At 35.7% G+C, this 22,574-nt stretch overlaps 1 protein-coding gene and 2 long non-coding RNA genes across 5 annotated transcripts; 2 read left to right on the forward strand and 1 right to left on the reverse strand.

Moving 5' to 3' along the window:
• Window positions 1-521: 521 nt before the first annotated feature.
• LOC311085483 (uncharacterized protein) lies at window positions 522-17,643 on the reverse strand. 3 transcript variants are annotated; one of them, XM_084117992.1, is made up of 6 exons: window positions 17,471-17,643; window positions 6,962-7,166; window positions 5,383-6,852; window positions 4,383-4,423; window positions 3,158-3,481; window positions 522-2,955 (listed from the first exon to the last, which is right to left on the reverse strand). In XM_084117992.1, exons 3-6 carry the CDS (start codon window positions 5,391-5,393, stop codon window positions 2,729-2,731), a joined length of 603 nt encoding a protein of 200 aa, XP_083974118.1. In that variant the 5' UTR covers window positions 5,394-6,852; window positions 6,962-7,166; window positions 17,471-17,643; the 3' UTR covers window positions 522-2,728. The 3 variants fall into 3 exon arrangements, 1 of the variants encoding a protein (XP_083974118.1); XR_014606833.1 differs by lacking the exon at window positions 17,471-17,643 and having other exon boundaries at window positions 6,639-6,852; window positions 6,962-7,141; XR_014606834.1 differs by lacking the exon at window positions 17,471-17,643 and having other exon boundaries at window positions 3,158-4,423; window positions 6,639-6,852; window positions 6,962-7,141.
• A 1,534-nt stretch (window positions 17,644-19,177) lies between these two features.
• Window positions 19,178-19,960, forward strand: LOC311085377. The gene is made up of 2 exons (XR_014606794.1): window positions 19,178-19,244; window positions 19,464-19,960. It is a non-coding gene; the product is annotated as an uncharacterized lncRNA (long non-coding RNA).
• A 535-nt stretch (window positions 19,961-20,495) lies between these two features.
• LOC311085378 lies at window positions 20,496-21,536 on the forward strand. Its single transcript, XR_014606795.1, has 3 exons — window positions 20,496-20,729; window positions 20,973-21,071; window positions 21,267-21,536. It is a non-coding gene; the product is annotated as an uncharacterized lncRNA (long non-coding RNA).
• Window positions 21,537-22,574: the final 1,038 nt, after the last annotated feature.

Raw genomic sequence — 22,574 nt, forward strand, 5'->3', positions numbered from 1 at the left:
AGTAATTTCTCTGTTCCAACCCCATAAGACCTTCGCTCATCTTCGGAACACAAATTAAGATATTTTTGATTAAATCTGAGTGCTGGATCACTCCTCCATAGGCTTCTAAGACACTATAACTTGCTGGCCCAGAAAATGTATTAAAGACATCGTTAATATAGTCCAAGTGACTACAGTGGCTCAATCTTAAGTTTATAAAGCGTCAAGAATACTTTTTTCGTCACCACGTATCACACACATGACCAGCGTCGCCCAATAGTGAGCCTACGTGTGACGTACAACACAGACGCACTGCGCTTAAACACTACGTGAAAAGACCCGAGGCCCAGAGAGAAGGAAATGAAAAGTGGAATAAAGTCGTTATTTTTGTTTGTTTTTGCGCACAAAAAGTATTCTCGTCGCTTTATAAACTTAAGATTGAGCCACTGTAGTCACTTGGACTATATTAATGATGTCTTTAATACATTTTCTGGGCCAGCAAGTTATAGTGTCTTAGAAGCCTATGGAGGAGTGATCCAGCTCTCAGATTTAATCAAAAATATCTTAATTTGTGTTCCGAAGATGAATGCATAGGTGCACTGGAACAATCCTTCCTAAAACGCATTAAACTTTTGTTTACAAAGACGTGAAACTCACCGAGTGGTCAGGGGTGTTCACTGATGTGCTCACACAAAAATTGCTGTAAAATATGCTTTCCAACAGGTTTTATCATAGTTTTTGTCTAACTCCATTGACTTGTATTGGATGTGCTGTGAGGTACGGTATTACTCCGCCAACGGAAATGTTTTTTTTTTTTTTTTTGCTACCACAGAAACCGAAAATTCTCGGGCCAGAAGCATGTGTCCAAATTTCAATCTTAACCGTTCTATTTAATCAGAAACGATCTGAAAACAGGGCTTTATGTGTAAAATACCAAACTCGTCCTTTAAACTCTCCCCAAAAGTTCAAAGATTGAAGATGAAGTTGTATTAAATGCTATGGTATGATAGAACTGTTTAAACTTTCATTTGTTGATGATTTAATACATTAAAGTTGTAATGGTATTCTTTAAAGTTCACTATTTCAGAGTGCTGTTTTGAATGTTGAATGTTTTGCATGAATTTTTAAAAAATACATTTTTATGTTTAAAACAAGGGTTACAGTATAATTCTGAAGTTTTACTGAATGCACCTGTGTCAAGAGATGACTGTGAATGTCCATTTTTGTATGAAGAATTTTTTGATGACTGAAAAATAAATAAACTGTTTAATTGTATTTTGTGTGATTTGTGAAAAATATAGAGAAAATGTTAGCAATTAGAAATTAATTGCTGTTATTTGTAAAAAAATTAATTGTAAAATGTTAGAAATTAGCAATGTTTACATAATTGTAGGGAGTATTATAATTTCATAAAACTAAGTAAATGAAAACAAAAAAACTTAAATAAAATCTACTTATTTACTTCATTAAATGGTAAGATTTACTTCATAATTTCATAAAAGCAAGCTTCCTAATTATAAAACAATAAATAAACTTTACTTAATTACTTTAAATAAATATAGCTTCTAAATGAAATGTAAATAGGTAATTTTTACTTAATTTCTTCATGAGCGTTACGTTCAATACTAAGTAGATTTTACTTGATAATGACACGTAAGTTGTACTTGATATTATGGCAGTAAAATTTACTTAAAATATACTTGTGCAAATTGTTAAGAGGATTTTATTAAGTAAATCTTACAAGTAGTTTTTTTCAGTGCATGTAAATGAAAAACATTTGGTTTTCGTAAAAAGTATAAGATTAGAAATATCCAAACAAATGACAGATGCATTATTTCATCAAAACAATTTATTGGGTCTTGATCATAATAAGATCATGCAAATACAATGAATCTATGCTCCTTGTTTCCTCTGTTTATACCTGAGAATATGTTAAACACTTCACAGTTCCTGCAAATAAAGCAATGTTTTCAAGATTAATGTTTACATAATTTAAGGCAGCAACATATTGACAGACTCACTTTGTCTTTTAACCAAAAATGTACCTTTTCAAGATCTCATTCTGTTAATAAGAATGCAGTGCATAAGGCAGGAATATAACTGTGTCTTTTACATCAGAAAACTGTAGAAACTAAATGTAACTTACAAAGTGGAAAGTTATGGCAAAGTTATGTATAGCATACTTTATACAATGGCAAGTAAAAACACTTTACTTAAAACTGATAATCATTAAGGGTACAAAATATAAATATAGTCATTAAGGCGAGAATATGTAACGTTTGGTCCTTTAGCAGTTGCAGAATAAAATACTTGTGGAGGAACATTAAGTTCTGGTAAATACAAGAGTTGCGAGTCGCTTCGCTTTTCTGCACAGATTAATCTGATGGTTTGAGGTGCAGCGCTTTTGATCAAATTTGTCCATTTTTACTTTTAATACATGTGATAATCTAAATTTTTAAGTCATAATTTCATAGTCATAATTAACATTTTATGAATTTCAACTTTTTTATCTTATATTTATGATCTACCAAAACATGATTGTTTTTTTTTTCTTATGAGCAGGAAATGTTCCTACATTGTGATCCCAAGGTTACAGGCGACATTAAACTCTCACACTCCTAAAAATAAATTAATAAATAAATAATGAAAGACAGATATTTAAGAAAAAATATCTAATGAGCAGGTACCTTATATTCTGCTGTTGTTTTGACTTGTCATGTACCAAATGCTTTATCATTATTATCAGCTATTACTGATTCATGTGTTCAACCTCATGAGTGTCTGAACTCATGTCGTGTCTGTCTGCCCTACGACTGCTTGAGTTCTTTCTTATCTGCCAAGCTACAATGAAACCTATCACTATAACTACAGATGCAATGCCAACCCAGAGCCAAGGCGATGATGTTTCCACACTGTCTGGTTCTGTTTCTCCTTGGTTTTCTCGTTCAGTCGATATGGATCTTATTGCTGTTGATTCTGCAACAAAAAGTATAACAGGAAACTTTACCTCACAGTGATAAAGATAACAGATCCAACTATAATTTATATACAGAAACATTCAGACTGAAACATCACTAATGAACATCAAAAAAGGGATCAACTTCTTGCATTAGATTTTAAAGCAAACAACTTTTATTATATTAAAAATGTTATGCACAATTCCAGTAGTTTCACACACCGTTGATGATCAGCTGTACAGTATGATGTTCAGATGAGTGTGTGATGAAGCAGGTGTATTTTCCTGCATCAGTGTGAGTGAGATCTGTGAGTTTGATGGAGAAGTTTCCTCTCTCATACTCCTCAGGAAAAGTTTTGGCTCTGTTCTTGTACTGATGATCTTGTTCTGATACTGTATCTTCACCCTTGACTATATCATACACAAACTTGCCATTGTGTCTCCAGTGTACATTAATGTCTTGAAGTTTAAGATCATGTTCAGTGGAAGAACACGGCAGGAGAACAGAACCACCAATAACAGCCTCTACTGTTTCCTGCAGAGACACTGAAACAACACAAACTGTTATTGACCATATTCACAGTTATTTCCTGGTTTTCAATAAGCCAGCTTTGGTTATTCCAGTGAACTGTTAGTTATCATTCTGTTCTTCAACACAAAACCATCAATGGTTGACTTTTTAATGTTGTTTTATATTTTTAATACAGTTATCACACTTTTGCAAACAGTTGTGTTGATTGCAATAAAGACTTGAATCTAATGGGAACATTGGAACAAGAAACACAGTGTGTGTAATTGGACACACACACGCAACATTTTTCCAGTAGTTCAAATGTTTCATTTGAAACGTTTGTTCATCCTTCTGAGATTGTCCCCATTTGTAAAACCAAATGTTGTAAGATAGAAAACACTTTTATTTAATAATAAAAAGACATTAATAACCACTATAACAGGAGATGAGGGCAGAGGAGCGTTTATTTGGTCAAATTAACCATTTCCTGTAATATTTTTTCAAGTTTCACTTTTGAATTAATATTAAACACGATAAAAATCACTAGGTTTAAAAATAAACTGTAATGGTGAAGTATGACGTACTCAGGACAAAGTCTCATAAAAACTGATGGTTGAATTGAATTCTGCTGAGGAGGAACACGTCTTTTTATGTTGTCTTGCGTTTGAATAACTAAATTAATGCTAGGCCTGACTAATTAAGTGACTATAATCTGATTATAAACTAAGTATTACACTATTGATGCTGTTAAAACTACATCAGGACATTGAAGATACCGACACACCAGCAAAAGACATTTCACAGGAAGTTTTCCAGCTGGATTATAATATTGCAGAAGTTCTTATAACATTCTGTGCAGATCGTCAATTGTAACTGTAACTTTAACAGTCAGTAGCATTAATTTATCTTTCAAATGTAGTTTGTTTAAGTGCTTACCTTTGTTTATCAGCACCGCAAACACACAGATGAAGCCACAACTGCAGAAACAGAAAACACAAGTTAATTTAACTTCCTTTGGTTCAACTTGAATAGTACGGTACAAACACTAAAGTCATGAGTTTGATTCCCACATAACACACATAATAAAGGTAAGATGGTAAGATAGGATAGGGTGTCCCTACCATACTGAGTTTCATTACTGATCACTGATGTCATCTCTAAATATGTTACAAACTGTCAGTAAATGTTTTTAAATGGGCAACTTTACTCTTCTGACCCTATTGGTAAAACCTTGAATTCACTACAAATCAAACCACTATCAACTAAAACTCCCAGCACACCAGTTCAAACAGCTAATGCTAACTGCTAACCACTGTGGTAGATTTTTCTCTATTTCTCACAAGCATTTCTCAAAGAATCTCTCCCAAGAAGAAGCAAGGCCGGAGGATCTCAAACAAATTCCATTGAGAATCCCACCCACATAGAATAATACATCAGGTTTTATAGGATAGGAGAATGGGCGAAAATGACATGAAACATTATATCATTTGATTGGTTCTTCATAGACAAACCCTTCTGTACTAGGTAAGAGCAAATTCTGTTGTTTCAAACCTAGTCATCTGTAAAGTTTCATTTCCTCTATTTGTTATTTATACACACACACACTTAAAGTGAACCAAGAGATTGGTTTGAGTACATTTTGTTCAAATGTTAGATGTTAGAGTTATGATTAGTTTGATATAGTTTATTATTTTATTAATAAAGAAAATCCATCACACCACTTAATGCACACCATGCATATAATCTTTATATTCATTGATTAACCAATTCAATGTTTTAACAACACTTAAACGATTTCCTATTTAATTTGAGTTCAAATAAAGCATTTAACAACCAAAACACAGCAGGATCAACAAGCTAACGTTACATCAGGCCTCACTGCTGAGAAGTGCATGTGTGTGCAAATATCGTTTCATTCTGCATTCAGCAAACATACCTGATCATCATGGTGGGCCAATATTATCAATATATATTAAATTTGAGTATAATGCATGAAAATACTTTTGAAATTAGGGGGAAATAGTAATGTTTACAACAGAAAGTATCGTAGCTCTTCAGCTTCCGCACTCCATGCGTTCTACGTCATGACATCAGACGTAAGTGACGTCAACAGAAATCACGTGAACTGACCAGACACACGCAGATATTCGTTGAGTTTGAGTTTCATAAAAGTAGCAATACAACATTATTACAACTTCTTTGTCAAGAATAACACAATAAAGTTGCATTAACTTATTTCCATTGTGGTCCTTGATTTTTTATTATTATTATTTTATTTTTTACGAGACATTTTCATGACAAACCATGCACACACAAAAAAACAAAAACACAAAATACACATATATCCAAATTTATAAAGCCATCCTATCTAAAAACAATCTCTTCACTCTTAAAACCAACATTATCCATTAAAACCTTAGACTACTGTCCAATGTTCACTTATTCCACTCCTGCGCACGTCAATTCAAATGTCAATACAAAGTCTTACACTTACATAGATTCAGATCCATTATACTTTGTCTAGTAAAATGTCCATGTCTTACATTAACCCGAGAGAAATAGGAGTTAAAATACACTGGGGCCCAATTATTAATTATTTTGTTGTATCATTTTTAGTTGCAGGAATGCTAACCGTCTTTCATTAGGTAACCATCCAATCTGCTGAAAGTGTCCATTATCCACATGAGTAAAATAATGATTTCCTAAAACTACTTTTGGGTACTTTAGACCCAAAGAGAATAGATTCTGTTTTACCCAGATGTAATAAAAGCTTATTTTCAGAGAGCCAGTCCTTCACCTTAACAAGCTCTTCATCTATAAATTCTCATGTATTCTATTTGTCTCCTTATCTGCAACTAAAGCATCATCATCTGCGTATAAAAACATATTACACTCACACACCTCTTGGATATCATTTACATATAACAAAAATAAAAGAGGGCCAAGTACATCTCTAATCATCTGTCTTTCTGCACTTTAATTCATCAATAAATAACATGACAAAAAGCTAGACAAAAGTTAGACAAAATATTGTGCTAGTTTCACTGAAAAATCATCAAGTTTGACGTATAATACTAAAAATAAGCTGGTCTTTTCAGCAGGATGCTGTACTCGTCCTTCTGTCTGATGTGACGTTTGATCCAGTATTAGTGAAATGAACAGCAGTAAATGAGTAAATGTTCTCAGACTTACATGAGTATCTGAGTGAAGCTTCTTTCTTAAACTCCTCTGAGAAAACACTGTGTTCTGGATCCTGATCCTCAACTGAAACATTTCTCTGAATGATGTCTCATATATTCCTGCTGTCACTGAGTCTTTAATACACACTCGTGCCTTGACTTAAGTTTATTATCTCTGTAAGAGCAGGACAAGAACGCTGAATTTCCAGCAACATCCTCATTTTGACCTACAGAGAAAAATGAAAGAGAGAATTTTAACAACAGTGTTAAATTTTGTGATAAAATTAATATTTTTAAAACAAATTAACTAATTAATCTTCTACAACAATAAATTACCTGTTTTCTTTTTCATATTTGGTCTCAGTCCAGAAAGATCTTCCTCACAGTTCTTCTCTCTTGTTTTCATCCTGACAGACTGAACAAGCTCTGAGAGACTGAGGCTGATATTCTCTGACGTCTGATGGGAGGAGAAACTCAGGACTAGATAAGCATGTGATTGGGCAAGTATGTTTTGTGGTTTTGTTTATTTTACATCCTCATTCTGGAGAGAGAGAGAGAGAGAGAGAGAGAGAGAGAGAGAGAGAGAGAGAGAGAGAGAGAGATGGAGAGAGAGAGAGAGAAAAACTTCACAGTCTAATGAATTTGCTTTTCAAACCTTGTGGTTTAACACAGCATTTGCAGGTTTGGATGCGTGTTGCTTGTTTTAATTCAGTTGAACTTTGTGAATTCATTGCGACACGTACATTTGGTTTGCTGTAGACGTATATTCTTTTACATTATTATAATGTTAATAGATTCAAGATTCAAGTGGTTTTATTTGCCTGGTAAAAAGCTTTACATTGGCAAAGCATTGCTAACATTAAATTACAGACATACATATTCACACACAATAAAAAAAAGAAAAAGATGTTCAAATTATAAGACAGAAAAGGTTTGTTTTGTTTTGTAAATGTTATTCGGTGTTGATGGTATTGTCCTCTTTTGTCATGGTCACCTGGGGCCTCTACCATGTAGCCGGTTTAGGTGGCTAGCCAGTTATGTTTCAGATTAGCTTGCGCCAACCCTGGGTTTTAGGCACCATGAAAGTGGTTTGGCTTTTAGCAGTGTTCATCGCCATAGTGACTCACGCATGGCTAACCTGTTCCGGGGCAGGTTATGTTGTGACACTGCCACAGTAAAGCCCAACACGATGCTCACTTAAGTTAAAAAAAACACACACACAAAAAAACATATTGTATACTAATATATATATATATATATATATATGTGTGTGTGTGTGTGTGTGTGTGTGTGTGTGTGTGTGTGTGTGCCATGCCAAAATGTTTATCGTTTGTTTTTTTATCTGTATGTATGTTGATTTTGAGCATTTGCCTGTGCTTTTTTTGTTGGGCTCTAAGGACTCTTATTAGGGTGAGCCGAGGGATAAAGGAAAAGGGGGGCGGCCATGTTTTTTTTTGTTTTTTTTGGCTAACCTAGCTCAGAGTAAATTGCCCAAAATGATCTCTGGGAAGAGAGTGTATTAGACGTTGGAGCCATTTCATATGTGCACGCTCTGTGGTGGACTATACTCTGGGGACTTTTTCCCAGCTGGAGGATAACCTGTGTTTTGTGGGGCCTTGAACCAGTGGATTTATACTTTTTTCTCTTTTGGGGGACATTGTTTTTTCATCAGGACTTTAATTGCCTACATACCTCAAAGCAGAAAAGGACAGAGACAAGACTGTTGAGTATTATCTTTGTTATTTATATTTTGCTTGCATGGACTCTTGAACTTTCTCTATATGGACTATTTTGTTTGAGTGTTATACAAAGAGTCAACAGATTTATGTTATGTTTGCGTGTGCTTTACAATTGTCTAAGTTGCCTTTTTATTTTCAATACAATGTTGTTTGGGGTCTTTGATGTCTTTGCAATCATGCTGTTTTTGTGTAGTACGTTTGACAAAGAGTAAAAGGGAACAATAGGCAACTCCCCTTGTGATAATGATTCAACCTTTTATGAAGAGTTGAAGTTGTTATAATGTTCCAGGTAAGAGGTTGCAAACCGAACTTGGACCAATCAGCTGTGAGCAAAGTGACACATGTCTGATGCGAAAAAGTCACTCCACCTGTTTCTACTCCAAATTAAAGGTCACTACATAGCAAATGATTTTTAAAGACAAAATCGCCTGGCTTTTAGTAATGCTTATTTAGATTAATAAATTTGTATGATTTAGATATTATTTATGTAATTATTATACCCTTAATCGATCACACATGTACAATTTAGTTCATCAATTATTATTACGCAGTTTAAATGAATAAATATATAAAGGTAATACAATGCAGTATGTAATATGTTTCCTCTGCTGCCCTCAAGAGGCTGCAATTGTTATTTTCCCACCATATAAACCCAGGGGGCCAATGTTTCGGAAAACATTGAAGCTTCCCCGTGCACTGCCATTGATTAGCAGACCATCACCTGCTGTTAGCATTCCATTGACTCACATTCATTTTGGCGTCACTCTGACAGCGAATAACTTTACATCTGAGGCGTTTAAAGACTCCATTTGTCCATTATTTATTTCTAAAGAAACACGTAAATGTATAAAAGGCTCCATTACCTTGTATCTTACGTTATGGCCCCGTAGATGCAGTTTTTGTAAAAATAGGCTAACGATTGCATTAGACGTGCCGGTATTCGGTAATGCGATAAATCGCAGTAATGAATATGCACGATATTGTTATCGCGGGCACTTCAAAATACCGTGAAAAATAATAGATCTGAATTTATATTTTTAGAACGCGCATTAGCGTATTTTCCATCAACTGCTTAAACACTGCGTATATGCTGCGCAGAACACGCGTGCGCACTCTGATGTAAACAATCCCCACATGTAGAAGCACTGTGTGCACGCAGTGTGCGCCGCCGCCGCGCTCTAATCCTCACACGAAGAAGAAGCATGGTGGAAGGAGGAACGCTGCCGACAATTTAATGCAGAGGGATTGCTGATCGAAGACGGTTTCCCTTTGTGTCAGACATGTGGACGGAAAGTGGCTGCGAAACACGGGAACACGTCTAACATGTTCGCTCATATTCGCGACAACCATCCACTGCAATAGGGCTTGGGCGTTGTGACGTCATACTTGGCGTGGCGGCCATGTTGATGGCCTCGCGAATGTAAGCATACAGCAAGTCGAACGAGGAGAAGCAGAGTTGGGAGAAAGAAAAGAAATAAAAAAGATGTTAAAATCCCGAAAAGGATGTGGAATTTACCGGGATACGTTAAATAGGGAAACCAGGGACCAGTATGTGGACAAATTTTCCTGTAAAATATCCCGTATTTTAATAACTTACTCTCATAACATTAATGTTAGCCCTTCCATCGGACCTGTCAGTCTCTGTACTGTTGTCCTGTTGCTACCCCCTTGCCCTTCCAGCGAAACAGATGTTTTCAAAGCATCGTTTTGCTTACTTGAAGGCAACCTTAGCGTGATATTGGCCTTTTTAAGATAACAGCATGGTTGTTGTGAAAGGCAAGCACGCGCAACGCGCCTACATTTGAAATAACGAAATTTTGGTCGGCAGGAAAAATGGTCCAACGAACCGTTCGGTTTGAAAATGCGTACCGAACACCGAACCGAAAGCCTCGTACCGAACGGTTCAATAGCCTACGAATACGCGTATCGTTACACCCCTAAATAATATTTTTATTTTATTTACAAATATCAACATTGTTATTATCAACATGATTAATACATATGAATACAGATTATTTATAATTATTTAAGATCATTTTCCAAAAACTCCATTTGATCGTCTCAGCATCTCTCTTGTTTTTATCCTGACAGACTGAACAAGTGCAAGTATGTTTTGTGGTTTTGTTTATTGTACATGAGAGAGAGAGAGAGAGAGAGAGAGAGAGTCTATGAATTTGCTTTTCAAACCTTGTGTATTAACATACAGTATTTGCATGTAGGTTTGGATGTGTTGCTTGTTTTAATTCAGTTGAACTTTGTGAATTCATTGCTACATTTGTTTTGCTGTAGACGTCTATTCTTTTACATTATTATAATGTTAATAGATTCAAGATTCAAGTAGCTTTATTTGCCTGGTAAAAAGCTTTACATTGCCAAAGCATTGCTAACATTAAATTACAGACATACATATTCACACACACAAAAAAAAAAAAAAAATTGTGTGTTTTTTTTACTTAAGTGAGCATGGTGCTCACTTGCCAATGTGTTATGTGCCATGCCAAAATGTTTATCGTTTATTTTTCTATCTGCATGTATGTTGATTTTGAGCATTTGCCTGTGCTTTTTTTGTTGGGCTCTAAGGACTCTTATTAGGATGAGCCGAGGGATAAAGGAAAAGGGGGGCGGCCATGTTTTTTTTTGTTTTTTTTTGGCTAACCTAGCTCAGAGTAAATTGCCCAAAATGATCTCTGGGAAGAGAGACATGGTGTATTAGACGTTAGAGCCATTTCATATGTGCACGCTCTGTGGTGGACTATACTCTGGGGACTTTTTCCCAGCTGGAGGATAACCTGTGTTTTGTGGGGCCTTGAACCAGTGGATTTATACGTTTTTCTCTTTTTGGGGACATTGTTTTTTCATCAGGACTTTAAATTGCCTACATACCTCAAAACCTCAAATGTCAGAGTCACCCCACTAGAACATGGGAACATTTAAAAGTGAAGTACAAAAATATTCTACATAATGGTAATTTTTAGTTATATTATACAGTCTCCTTTATAAAAGGCACTTTTAAATAAATGGTTGTCTGTTTATAAAAGCAACCAAGAAAAAGGCTGAAAAAAAAGAAAAGATCTTAGTAGCCTACACTGTAAAATAATTTTTGCTGCATTAAATTAAGGCTGTATAGTCATTTCAACTGTTAAGTCTTGGGTAATGATGAATTGCTTTGACTTGTGAAAGTGAAAACTGATAAACTTATGTTAATGTAAAAATATTTTGCCATGAGTTACTGATCACATTTTTCCCCAGTGTAGTTCATTGTAATGACATTGTGTTTTCCTCTTTTGTGCACTTTTACATAATACACCAACACTTGTATCTGTTCCCAAGAAAGTGGCTGAAATATGTGCAGTAAGTGGACATTTTCTGACTTTCCAAAGGAAAGAAAGTATAAGACTTTGTAATGTCCATTTGTTTCCATTGCACTGTACAGTGAATAAACCCTCTCAGATAACTGTCATATGGAGGAACTAGCCTACCTGCAAGTGCATAAATAACTTTACTTAATTTATACTTGTATGCTTTATGGCTGCAATATAAGTTGCAGGATTCCACATCTACAGAAAGGCCTACAGAAGAGTCTGCACAGACAGAGGAGACATAGGCCTACAGGTGGGCAGTGTATAGCCAACTTTTCCTTTTTATTTGTTGCATGAGGCATGTGTCTAATATCTCTTGTTGAAGGCACTAGACCACTGGCTTTTCTTTACAAAGAACAATTGAAATAAAACTCAAGGAACTAAGCATGTTTGTCTTTTATTAAACATTTAATGGAAAGGGTTTTTTTTTTTTTTTTTTTGGCAATGTTGTGTAATATGGCACATGCAACAATGTCACAGGCCCTGTCAGGTGTGCAACCCTCAGACTTATCAGACACTGAAATCTTCCCTTTAGTTAGCCAAAGTTAATTTCATTGTGTGCCCTTGTCCTGGCTAGAGCTGCATTGTAACTGGTTTGGGTCAGGGAATGGGGTCAAAAAACACCTGTCTGCAGGCAGGAACATGTCATAATCACCTATGAAAAAATGCAGTTCTGTTAGGATCAGCATAAGTGTATGTAATACAGTGAGCTTGATATTTAATTGTGGAACTTTTCTTACCACTTTCAAATAATGTGCATAAATGTGAATCTCTGAAAATTCTTAAGTCATGCACAGATCCTGGCCATTTTGCTTTCACATTTGTGATATGAAAGATTTGTCAACTGCCTTTTTTTATTTGATATAATATTATTAATCTGGAATATTAAGAATCCCAATAGTAACTGGGATGCACATTTACATTGTGAATGTGAACCCACTTTCTGTTCACATAATCCCCTTAATTGAGGCCTTGATGGCAGTCTATGGTCTAACCTATAGTCTATGGTACCAATCACGTTAGTGAAGCCTGAGTGACACATACTGTAATCGGCATGGTCATGATTGCATGATCTTGATAAAAAATTATGATAGCCTAAAAAAAAAAAAACTGCTTTACAACATTGGGTCTTCAGTGGCTTGGAAATGCCACAAAAAACTTAAACTGTTTTTTAAACCTAAAAGCGCCAGGTAAACTCCGAATGACACGACAGACAGCACTTTCCATCAAGTTCTCCGCATCTCCAATAGTGTAAAGGAAAAAGCCACTCGCAAATAATCTTAGGGCAATGCAAACAGTTTGTGCTGTAGTTAAAGCCCGACTCCGACAAGTCGAAAATAAATGTGCGTTTCCAACAATTTAATAATGTAAACGACAATCTCACGAGTCACAAGAAAAAATATACATCCCAGAAAGTGCACTATCGCGCTGCGCTGGACTTCCCGTATCAGCTCCACTTATAAAGCCACAGTCTAATCCTGTTAACATGAAATAAGCCTGCTCCCGAGCAGGTTTAAGATTGCGCACCTGTTGCTATGACAGCAAGTCCAGGATGAGCTTCGAAGAACCAAACAATCCAAGATCATGCCAAATCGTCAACAATCAAATCCAGCTAACTGAGTTAGCAACGTACGAAGAACGGGCCCCAGTGCTTATACATATTATTTACTTATGATTACCATCATAAATAATAAAGTCATTGAATTGAATTCAAATTCAAATTAATTCTATTGAATTAAAAAATAGAAAAATGGTTCCAAAAGATTTTGCTGTGGTATCAAAATTGGTACAGAGAACCGTACAATTTTAATGGTATCGGTACCGACTACTGGAATTTTGGTATCGAGACATCCCTACCTTTTCTCGTAGCATCGGCTATCTGCTGTAGCTTCTGAGATGAAGCCGGCAAGTGCTCCTCAACTCCAGCTATGTAGGCCTCGATGCAGTACTGCATCCCAGCAGATTTCCAACATGAGCTCCTCTCACCAAATTAGCATTCATCAGATACATTTTTTTTTTTTTTTCACACTTAATTTTGTTCTCAGTAGGCTCATACACTCCAGCTTGCCACCAGGACTGTGCAGTATGACGTTTGTTTTGCTCAGTGGTATTTTGTTCTTTAGACTTTCGTAGCTTTTCTCAGACATTACAGTGGCGTCTGCAATTTTGAAATTCATTATTTGTCCATCCATGAAAATGTCGACAGTCCATGGTGGAATAGGTGCATCCTCCCTTTGAACTGCGCCTAGGAACATAGCTGACACCCTACATCCTTAAGATGTCACTTCTTGCACTGTCTTAGTGTGGCAGACCACAGCAAAATGGCCAATCTTTCTGCACTTACGACATTCTGATTATGGGTTTTGTTACATCTTGTGCATTTCTTCCTGTCACTCTGTTCATTTCTATAGCCTTGTCCTTTTCTGTTTTTTGTTTTTTTCTTCCTCTGCCACGATTTTGTTGGTAGAATTTAAACTCCTCCAAATTACTTTCACTTTGCTCAGCATTTTGGTTTTTAATGAGCTTGTGGCTATGTGCCATTTCAATTGCTCTAGTGAGCGTCGGTGTTCCTTGAAGTTGCAGCTTTTCTGACAGAGATTTGTCTCTCAAACCGATCACAATCCTGTCACAGATATATTCGTCTTTTAGTTCGCCAAAATCACAATGTTCTGAGAGCTCATACAGTCCTCTTACGAACGCCTCCACTGGCTCTTCATCGCGCTGACGAAAGCGCACATATTCGTATATCACATTTCTTCGGGAAATGAAGTGCTCGTCAAACTTCTGAATCACCACTTCGTAGTTATCTCTGTCATCATCGTCGTCGAACGTGAATGATTTGAATATATTCTCTGCATCCTTCCCCATGGAGTAAATGAGAGCACTGACCTGCACATCGCCGTCCTCTAAAGATAGTTTGCTGGCTGATCTGTAGCGCATGAATCTTTGTTTCCACTCCGGCCATTCGCTCGGCCTATCAAAAGGGAAACTTTCTGACGCTGAAAATTTTAGCATGGTCCTCAACGGCAGGGGTTCTCAACCTTCTGCAACTCATGGCCCACCAATGACTGTTTAAAAACAAATGAGGACCACCTTTCCAAATATGATAGTATGAAAACAGAATAACAGAGAATTCAAAAAGTACAATGATATTCTCTGCTGTTAATCTGAAAACTGAAAATGAAAACTGTCCTTGTATAAAAAAGACTTAGCAGGTTTACTCAGTAACAATAACAGGCTAACATACCTGTAACAACAGATCAGACACACAAGAGGGGAATATTCTCTCTATTCATTAGCAGAAATGTTCAACAAAGTTCATTCACCCCGATTTACATAGCCTACTGCAAGTATAATTTATCAAATACAATTAGCGATATTAACATGACTGTTTAAAACAATATTCTTTTGGCTTCCCAACACAGCCTGGGTGTTTTGAGTTCAAATGTCTCTGCAACTTTGATGGTTTTAGCGCCTGACAAAATTTCTCTACATTCAACGAACTGCGCCTTCGGCTTAAGGGGATTGCACACCGGACAAGAAGCGCTAGTTGCTGTCTAGTCGTTAGTCTTGTGTATTTAAGCCGTCATGTTTGCCCTGTGTCTTTGTCTAGTACTGAATGTTTCTAGTTGTGAATGTTTCTTGTCCAGGTTTTTTGTTCTTGTTTTGAGTTTCCAGTTTTCAGCCTTTGTTTTATGTTTGATAATTAAAGTTGCACTTGGGTTCGCTACATCTTGCCTCCAGTGGAATCATTCGTAACAGAATACTAGACCAAACATGGACCCAGCAATTCACCTGTTCCGTCTCAGACAAGATGGCCGCCGCCAAGCCAGTGTCTCCGGAAAAGATGGCCGCCGCCACGTCGCCTGAGCTCTCAGCAGAGATGGCCGCCACGCTGTCTGTTCCTGAGTCGGTGTCTGTTCCTGTTCCTGAGCCAGTGTCTGTTCCTGTTCCTGAGCCGGTGTCTGTTCCTGAGCATAACCCCATAGCTGCCCTCAAGAAAATTTTGGGGGGAGGCAGTGGGACCCTTGATAGGACCATGGAGGCCGCGCCACCATGGTTCCCTGAACTGCCTGGTCCACCCTGGCCGCCTGCACAGCCTGCTCCGCCCTGGACATATATTGGGGAGCGCGGGGCACAACCTAACGCGGGGTTAGTTGTAACACGCTTGTTTTAAATACTTCCGCACATGCTTGGATGACGAAACTTTGTGTATTTACTAGTTGCCATATCAACACTATATAGAAAAAAAAATTCCGCCAAAATTTTTTTTTTTTTTGGAAGATATCCATAGACATTTATTAAACCATAGCAAAGTAAATTTCTTACTTGTTAATTTTTCATCTCTATTTTTTGTGTTTATTTAAAATGAGACAAATCTGACATTATTTTAATCTCCAAGATGTTATTTAACAGTTGAGATAGTTATATAATGCTTCGCTAACTAGCAGAAGACACTAGCAGGGTTTAAATCCCAGTTGTGCAGGCGGGGGCATGTTGTAACACTGCGTTACAATGTGCCCCTATTAGAAATATGCTATTATATTCTATACTTTTATTAATTTTATTGAGAAAACGTGAGAAAAAGGTGAATAAAGACTGAGAGTCAATGTTCAGAAATTACTAATTATTTATTTGTTTTGAACTATGTTGTATAGCTGTGTTTTCATGTGTTCGTAGTCAAAACTCAAAAATTAGTTTATATTTAATTATTAATAATTGCCATTATTTTATATGAAACAGTTTTTTAATTGTATTTTATTTAGAAAATATTTTAGTTTGTTTTGTATATTTTTTTTATTAGATCAGATAACATTTTAAGCTGCCATATGTTATGTTACAATGTGCCCCACACATGTTACAATGTACCCCACCGGGGCATGTTGTCACATTTCACTTCCATTCTTTCGGGGTATATCAAGAAAAAAGTATATACTGTATTAATAAAACAAAACCACATAATTGTACAAGACATGTGGGAAATTAATGTGGGAAAAAATAAATACTCTGAACCATAAGTAGATTTACACAAACTGAGAAAGTCAAAAAGCGTTACTTTGTGCCCCGCTCTCCCCTACACATACATACATATACATATATACACATATATATATACATTCACACACTTCAAAGCTTTTGCTTGCACTCCTACATCTGCTTTTCTTTTCAGAAAACGATCCATATTACAGTAACGTAATGTTACTGCATCTGATTGAACAAACGGTCAATCTGACGTTGTGACGTGATTGGTATTGTGATATTTAAACATAAATTAGCTTTTAGATAATGCATATTTACTTAAATTGAGTTTTTGATCATAGAAATACATAAGAACAATCAGATAATTAGAAAATAACAAGATTTGTCAATTAAAAAATAAATAAAAATGAATTTGGGGGTAGTCTACCACTGCCTACAAGGCCCACCAGATGGCGCTCCGAGGCCCACTAGACGTTGAGAATCACTGCGTATAGAGCTGGTAAGTCCCGCCCATCCGTAAAACCCCACTGGACCTCTAGGTTGAAAAATCGTCAATGCAAGTGAATGGGAGAAAATAATTATTTTCTGGTCCCGTTTGAATTGTGCCATGAATGTGAACATATGTTGTCTGTGAATTTTTTATATAATTTTTCATGTTACGAGTTTGACAGTATATGGTATGATTCTTCAGCTAGCAGTTGTGGAAAAGACATAACGAGAAAGACTACATGTCGCCTATGTGACGTCACCCCATAAAGTTGACTTACCCGTGGTTTTCGCCAACCTCAACGATTTTGTCCTCTCCCTGAAAGAAGGCGGTGGGACACAGCCAAGTTTAGCGGGATCCGTGAGCTAGTGTCCGTGTGCGAGTGGTGTTGACGTTTCAAACGCGTCGAAAGCAGCGAAGATTTGTAGTCCACAAAGTGCTCTCACACAAAGTCTAACAGTATCAAACTTCTACCCGCTAAATTGTAGCATTCTTTACACGAAAAATTATATAAAAAATTCACAGACAACATATGTTCACATTCATGGCACAATTCAAACGGGACCAGAAAATAATTATTTTCTCCCATTCACTTGCATTGACAATTTTTCAACCTAGAGGTCCAGTCAGTGGGGTTAGCGGAAGGGGCGGGACTTACCAGCTCTATAGCTCTTCACTTAAAGAGAAAGACAATCTTTTCAGCTTGCCACTATAAATCGCAATTTTTCTCCACTAAACTAGTGAATTTTGTCAAGATATATTCAGAGATGATAGACAAGATCTTATAGAATAATAATTTAATGAAAACCCAATTTTGACAAAAAACTGACATTCAATCTATTTTTAGACCTTACTGAAAACGTACCAGCGAGACATCTGACGTACTGACATCTTACTGTCATTTTTAACTTGATAAAGTATTGATGATTTGGGTTGGTAGGTGCTGAAAAAAAGTGTACAATGTGGTCAGAGCAAACTTGAATTCCTCTGCTGTCTGGTTCAGAGCTGCAGTAGAACTAACTTCATCAACCAGGTTTCATCAGATTCAACAGTTTCAAGCAGAAACATGAAGATCCTTCAGCTTCATTTCTGTGAGTTTATTACATATTATGAATATATTAACATGAGCTTAACCATAAATGGCTTTATGTTAAAGGTTCACTGTGATTTTAATCAGGTAATAGAAATGATGTGTAACAGGTCAAAGAATGACAAATATTTTCTATTGTTTGTGAGTTTATTTCACCAAAATACTGTATTGTTCAGTTATGTCATGGTAGCTTATAGGTATTGGGAGAGTTATTTTTTTTTTGTGTATGTGCGCCCTCTATTGGATGTGAGGTCATATACTGAATCTTCTTTGAATCGCGTTCTTTTCCAGCACACATAGGAATAAGGGGAAATGAAGAAGTGGATATATTAGCAAAACAAGCTTTACAGAAAGATATAATAGAGTTACAAGTTCCATTAAGTAAATCAGAGATGAAGGTGTTAATCTGGAGTAAACTGATAGAAGAATGGCAAGTAGAGTGGAACAATGGGACAAAGGGTAGATTCCTTTTCAGCTTATTAAACAAGGTAAATCAAAATATAAAGAGTATAGGTAAGTCAAGGAAAGAAGAGATTATTTTCAGCAGAATATTATTAGGGCACTCAAATTTAAATAGCACACTTAAAATAATAGGGAAACACCCAAACGGGTTATGTGAAATCTGTAAGGTTGAAGAAACAGTAACTCATGTATTTCTTGATTGTAGAAGATATGAGCAAGAAAGAGGAAAAATGATAGAAGAATTAAGAAAGAAGGTAAAGCAGGAAATAAATTTTAAGGTTTTAATAAAATGGGCAAGTGAAATAAATAGTAAAGTTTTCTTCGATTTTATTAGAGAAACGGGTTTGGTGAATAGATTGTAAAACTCTGTTCCACACTCCGGAGCAGAAGGTGGCGGTAATGCACCTATTTAAGTTGGTTGCAAGCCGCCGTTAAAAATCAAAAAGAAGAAGAAGAAGAATCGCGTTCTTTTCTCAGTCTGCATTCTACGTGATTGAGAGAGGTATGTGTTTGTGTCAGCGCAATGTAAAAATTGAGATATACCTGTTAAAACTTTAGTTTCAGTGCACATGGTAACTTGTATGTGTAATTTTGCTGTTTTGAGAGTTTGAGAAATTGCTAACATAGCTCCCTCGTGTTTTGTTTAGCTGTATGTTAGCGATCGTCATTCTATCCTCTTGTGTCACAGCCCACGTTTCAGTTGTCCTTTTTCTTATGTTAGGCTGATTCTGATTCGAGGATCGAATTCTGCATTTTTGCTCTCTTTGAAACTTAACAGGTATGTACTCCCAATACCAGGTTATGAATATAATGTGTTCATTTAAAAAGTTTTCTTGTATTGATTAATGTTCAATGGCACTGAAAAGCCCAGATGTAAAGCATGTACGTGTTGCTTCGCGCATATTACTGTATGTATGTATGTATTAACTATTGAAAAGATAGTTTATTTCATGTTGCATAATATTAATGTAAGAGCTAAAAGCCCAGAGTGGTGAACAGATCTAACATGCAATATGACACATACACATTATATATATGAGCCTAATGTGATGTTTAATTATTCTTTTGTATTTTATTTTCTGATTTTTGAATGTGATTAAATGTTGAGTCTGCATTCTACGTGATTGAGAGAGGCTGATTCTGATTCGAGGATCGAATTCTGCATTTTTGCTCTCTTTGAAACTTAACAGTTGAGTCGAATAAAGTGCCTTGAGGAAAGTCAGTGTCCTGTCATCAGTGCACCAGAACACAACGCAGTAGTCGGCGAAGTGCAGACCGCGCCGGCTACAGATGCATGTTTTTATCTTATAGATGTATTAATCTGTTGTCGAGCTGCAGTGTCAGATCAACTCACTGATTTGGGATCAAATGTGACCATAAACTGTGATCTTGATGAAAATGAGGTTTATTGGATTTTACTGAAAACACCAGATCCTCCAACAGTGATTCTACGGTCATTCCCAACACCAATATCACCTTTTTACTCAAATAATGCATTCAGAAAGAAATATTCTGTGATATTTAAACATTGTCTGGTTATTAATAATGTGACTGCTGATGAATTAGGAGTGTATTACTGTATGAACACACACACCTCCAAAACTCAGCAACAGCACCAGACTGCACTTCACCGGTGAGTTCATTTACTCCTCTATTGATGTACAGTGTGAATGTTTTGTTATTCATTACTTGTTAGTTACTACATCAGTTTTTTTAAATGTGTATGAAAATCATAATTATCACTCATTTGTTCATCCACACATAGATTAATATGTTACAGATATTAAAGGTTTATAAAAATTGCATTGTGTTCCAGCTGGAGACTGACATTAACAAACTCTGAACACTTTCATTACAGAATCAACTCAACTAACTGAGTGTCACAATCATACAGCGCTGGAGTTTATTAATCAGAAACAGAAACAATGGCAGATTATTATCATCATATCTGCTCTGATGAACGGGCTTCTGCTCATTGTGCTGATCGGTGAGATATTACTCTTATTGTTTTAAAAATGATCAAATTAAATACACAATAGTGCAACAAAAAAAAGCAATATAATGCTGTTCCCCATGTAGACATAAGTTTTTAATTATTTTGTTTAGCCTACATTTGACTATTTTGGATCTTTGGTGTGTGTGTGTGTGTCCATTTATTTTTTTACAATTTAAGAAATAATAATATAAACGTTAGTAAATATTGTATCTGAATTTACTGTTTCATTCTTAGTTTTTGCTGCTGGAAAAACAGAAAAGTTGGACAAACACATTCACACTGATCTGCAGACACAAGTTATATATCAGCTTCAAGACCCAAACCAGCTGTAACGTAAGTTAACTAATATATATTTATTGCTAAATGTCTTTACTCTAAGTTTTAAATACTGATTTTAATTTAAATTAATTATAATAAAAAAAAACATTTTTTGTTATCCCAACAAAATATTGTTCCTCTTTGTTTTTATTCATTTATATCAATTGCAGCTGAATGCGATCTTTTTTTTTTTCCTTGTTGCGCTTCCAGTTCACCGAAGTGGAAAATATTCAGCAAGCAAACAGCAGTTATAGTCTTTGACTATATAACATGTTCTTAAAATATCATGTGCTAAAGTCAAGAATATAATATTTGATGGAGTAATAAATGGGCACATAAATCTTGGCTACAAAAACTGTTGAAAATGTAATTCGTAAACAGTCCATTTTCTATCAAGCTTCAGTTAATATAGTCATATCGATGTGAAATTCTTCAGGATTTGCATGTTTGCGCACCTACCAATAAATTGACTGAAAACAAGTCTAGTATTTTTTTTTAAATGGCCTGGCACGAGTCACACCTCCATTATATATATTTATATCAACATGTATACTTGTATGTATATGTATACTGTATATATTTGTAAAATAATTTATATTCAGCACAAGTCCACCCAGTGTAACTACACAGGCTACACAGTGCGGTTAAACCCAACTGAAGTGTTAAAGCAAAACCAGAAATATGTTCCACGGTCACTTGAAAACCAATGACAAACAGAGTCTCTCACCTTTGTCTAGAGTGGAGGTTTAACCTTAAACCGAGTGCCAGTACCTTCATACATTTATGTGTCTCAGTTCTCACAGTCGTCTTAAACTCTTATGGAAACAGCAGAATTGCAGTATCTCTGCTTTGTCTACTGTATATCTACGCATTTATTGTCAGAGAACTTGACAAGTGTTTGAATGCATGAAAGTTTCACACAAACCAAAGTTTATATTGGTTTGAATGTCCAGAAGATAAACTGCAGCTGTCAAACCTGTTGTTAAATATTCACCTCTGATCTTCATTGAGTGTTTGTATAAAGATCAGATTTAAGTCTGCCTTGAGGTCTACAACCATAGATTTAGAAAGTATTGTCAGTGACATACATTTTGTGTTTTGCAAAGTTTGCTGCTTCAGTATTTGTAGATAATTTTTTTCATGTTTCGATGGTATATTGAAACACAACGATAAGGATTTCATAAGTTTTAAAAGCTATTTACAGTGTTGACCCTTCTTCTTCATAACCTTTGTAATTCACTCTGGCATGTATATATATATATATATATATATATATATATATATATATATTTCTTCTAAAATGAGTATTTTTATCAAGCTCGTATATTTATGTTCAGTAATTTCACTTTAATGACAATTAATAGGTAATTTGCATTGCCATTAAAGTGAAATAACTGAACATAAACATACAAGCTTGATAAAAATGATCATTCTAGAAGAAAATTTCAGATGGCATTTAGAGGCTTTTGCATCTGAAGTCTTCATACATATATATATATGTGTGTATATATATATATA

The sequence above is a fragment of the Abramis brama genome, assembly GCF_963993115.1.
Source record: "Abramis brama genome assembly, chromosome: 6".
Classification (NCBI taxonomy): domain Eukaryota; kingdom Metazoa; phylum Chordata; class Actinopteri; order Cypriniformes; family Leuciscidae; genus Abramis; species Abramis brama.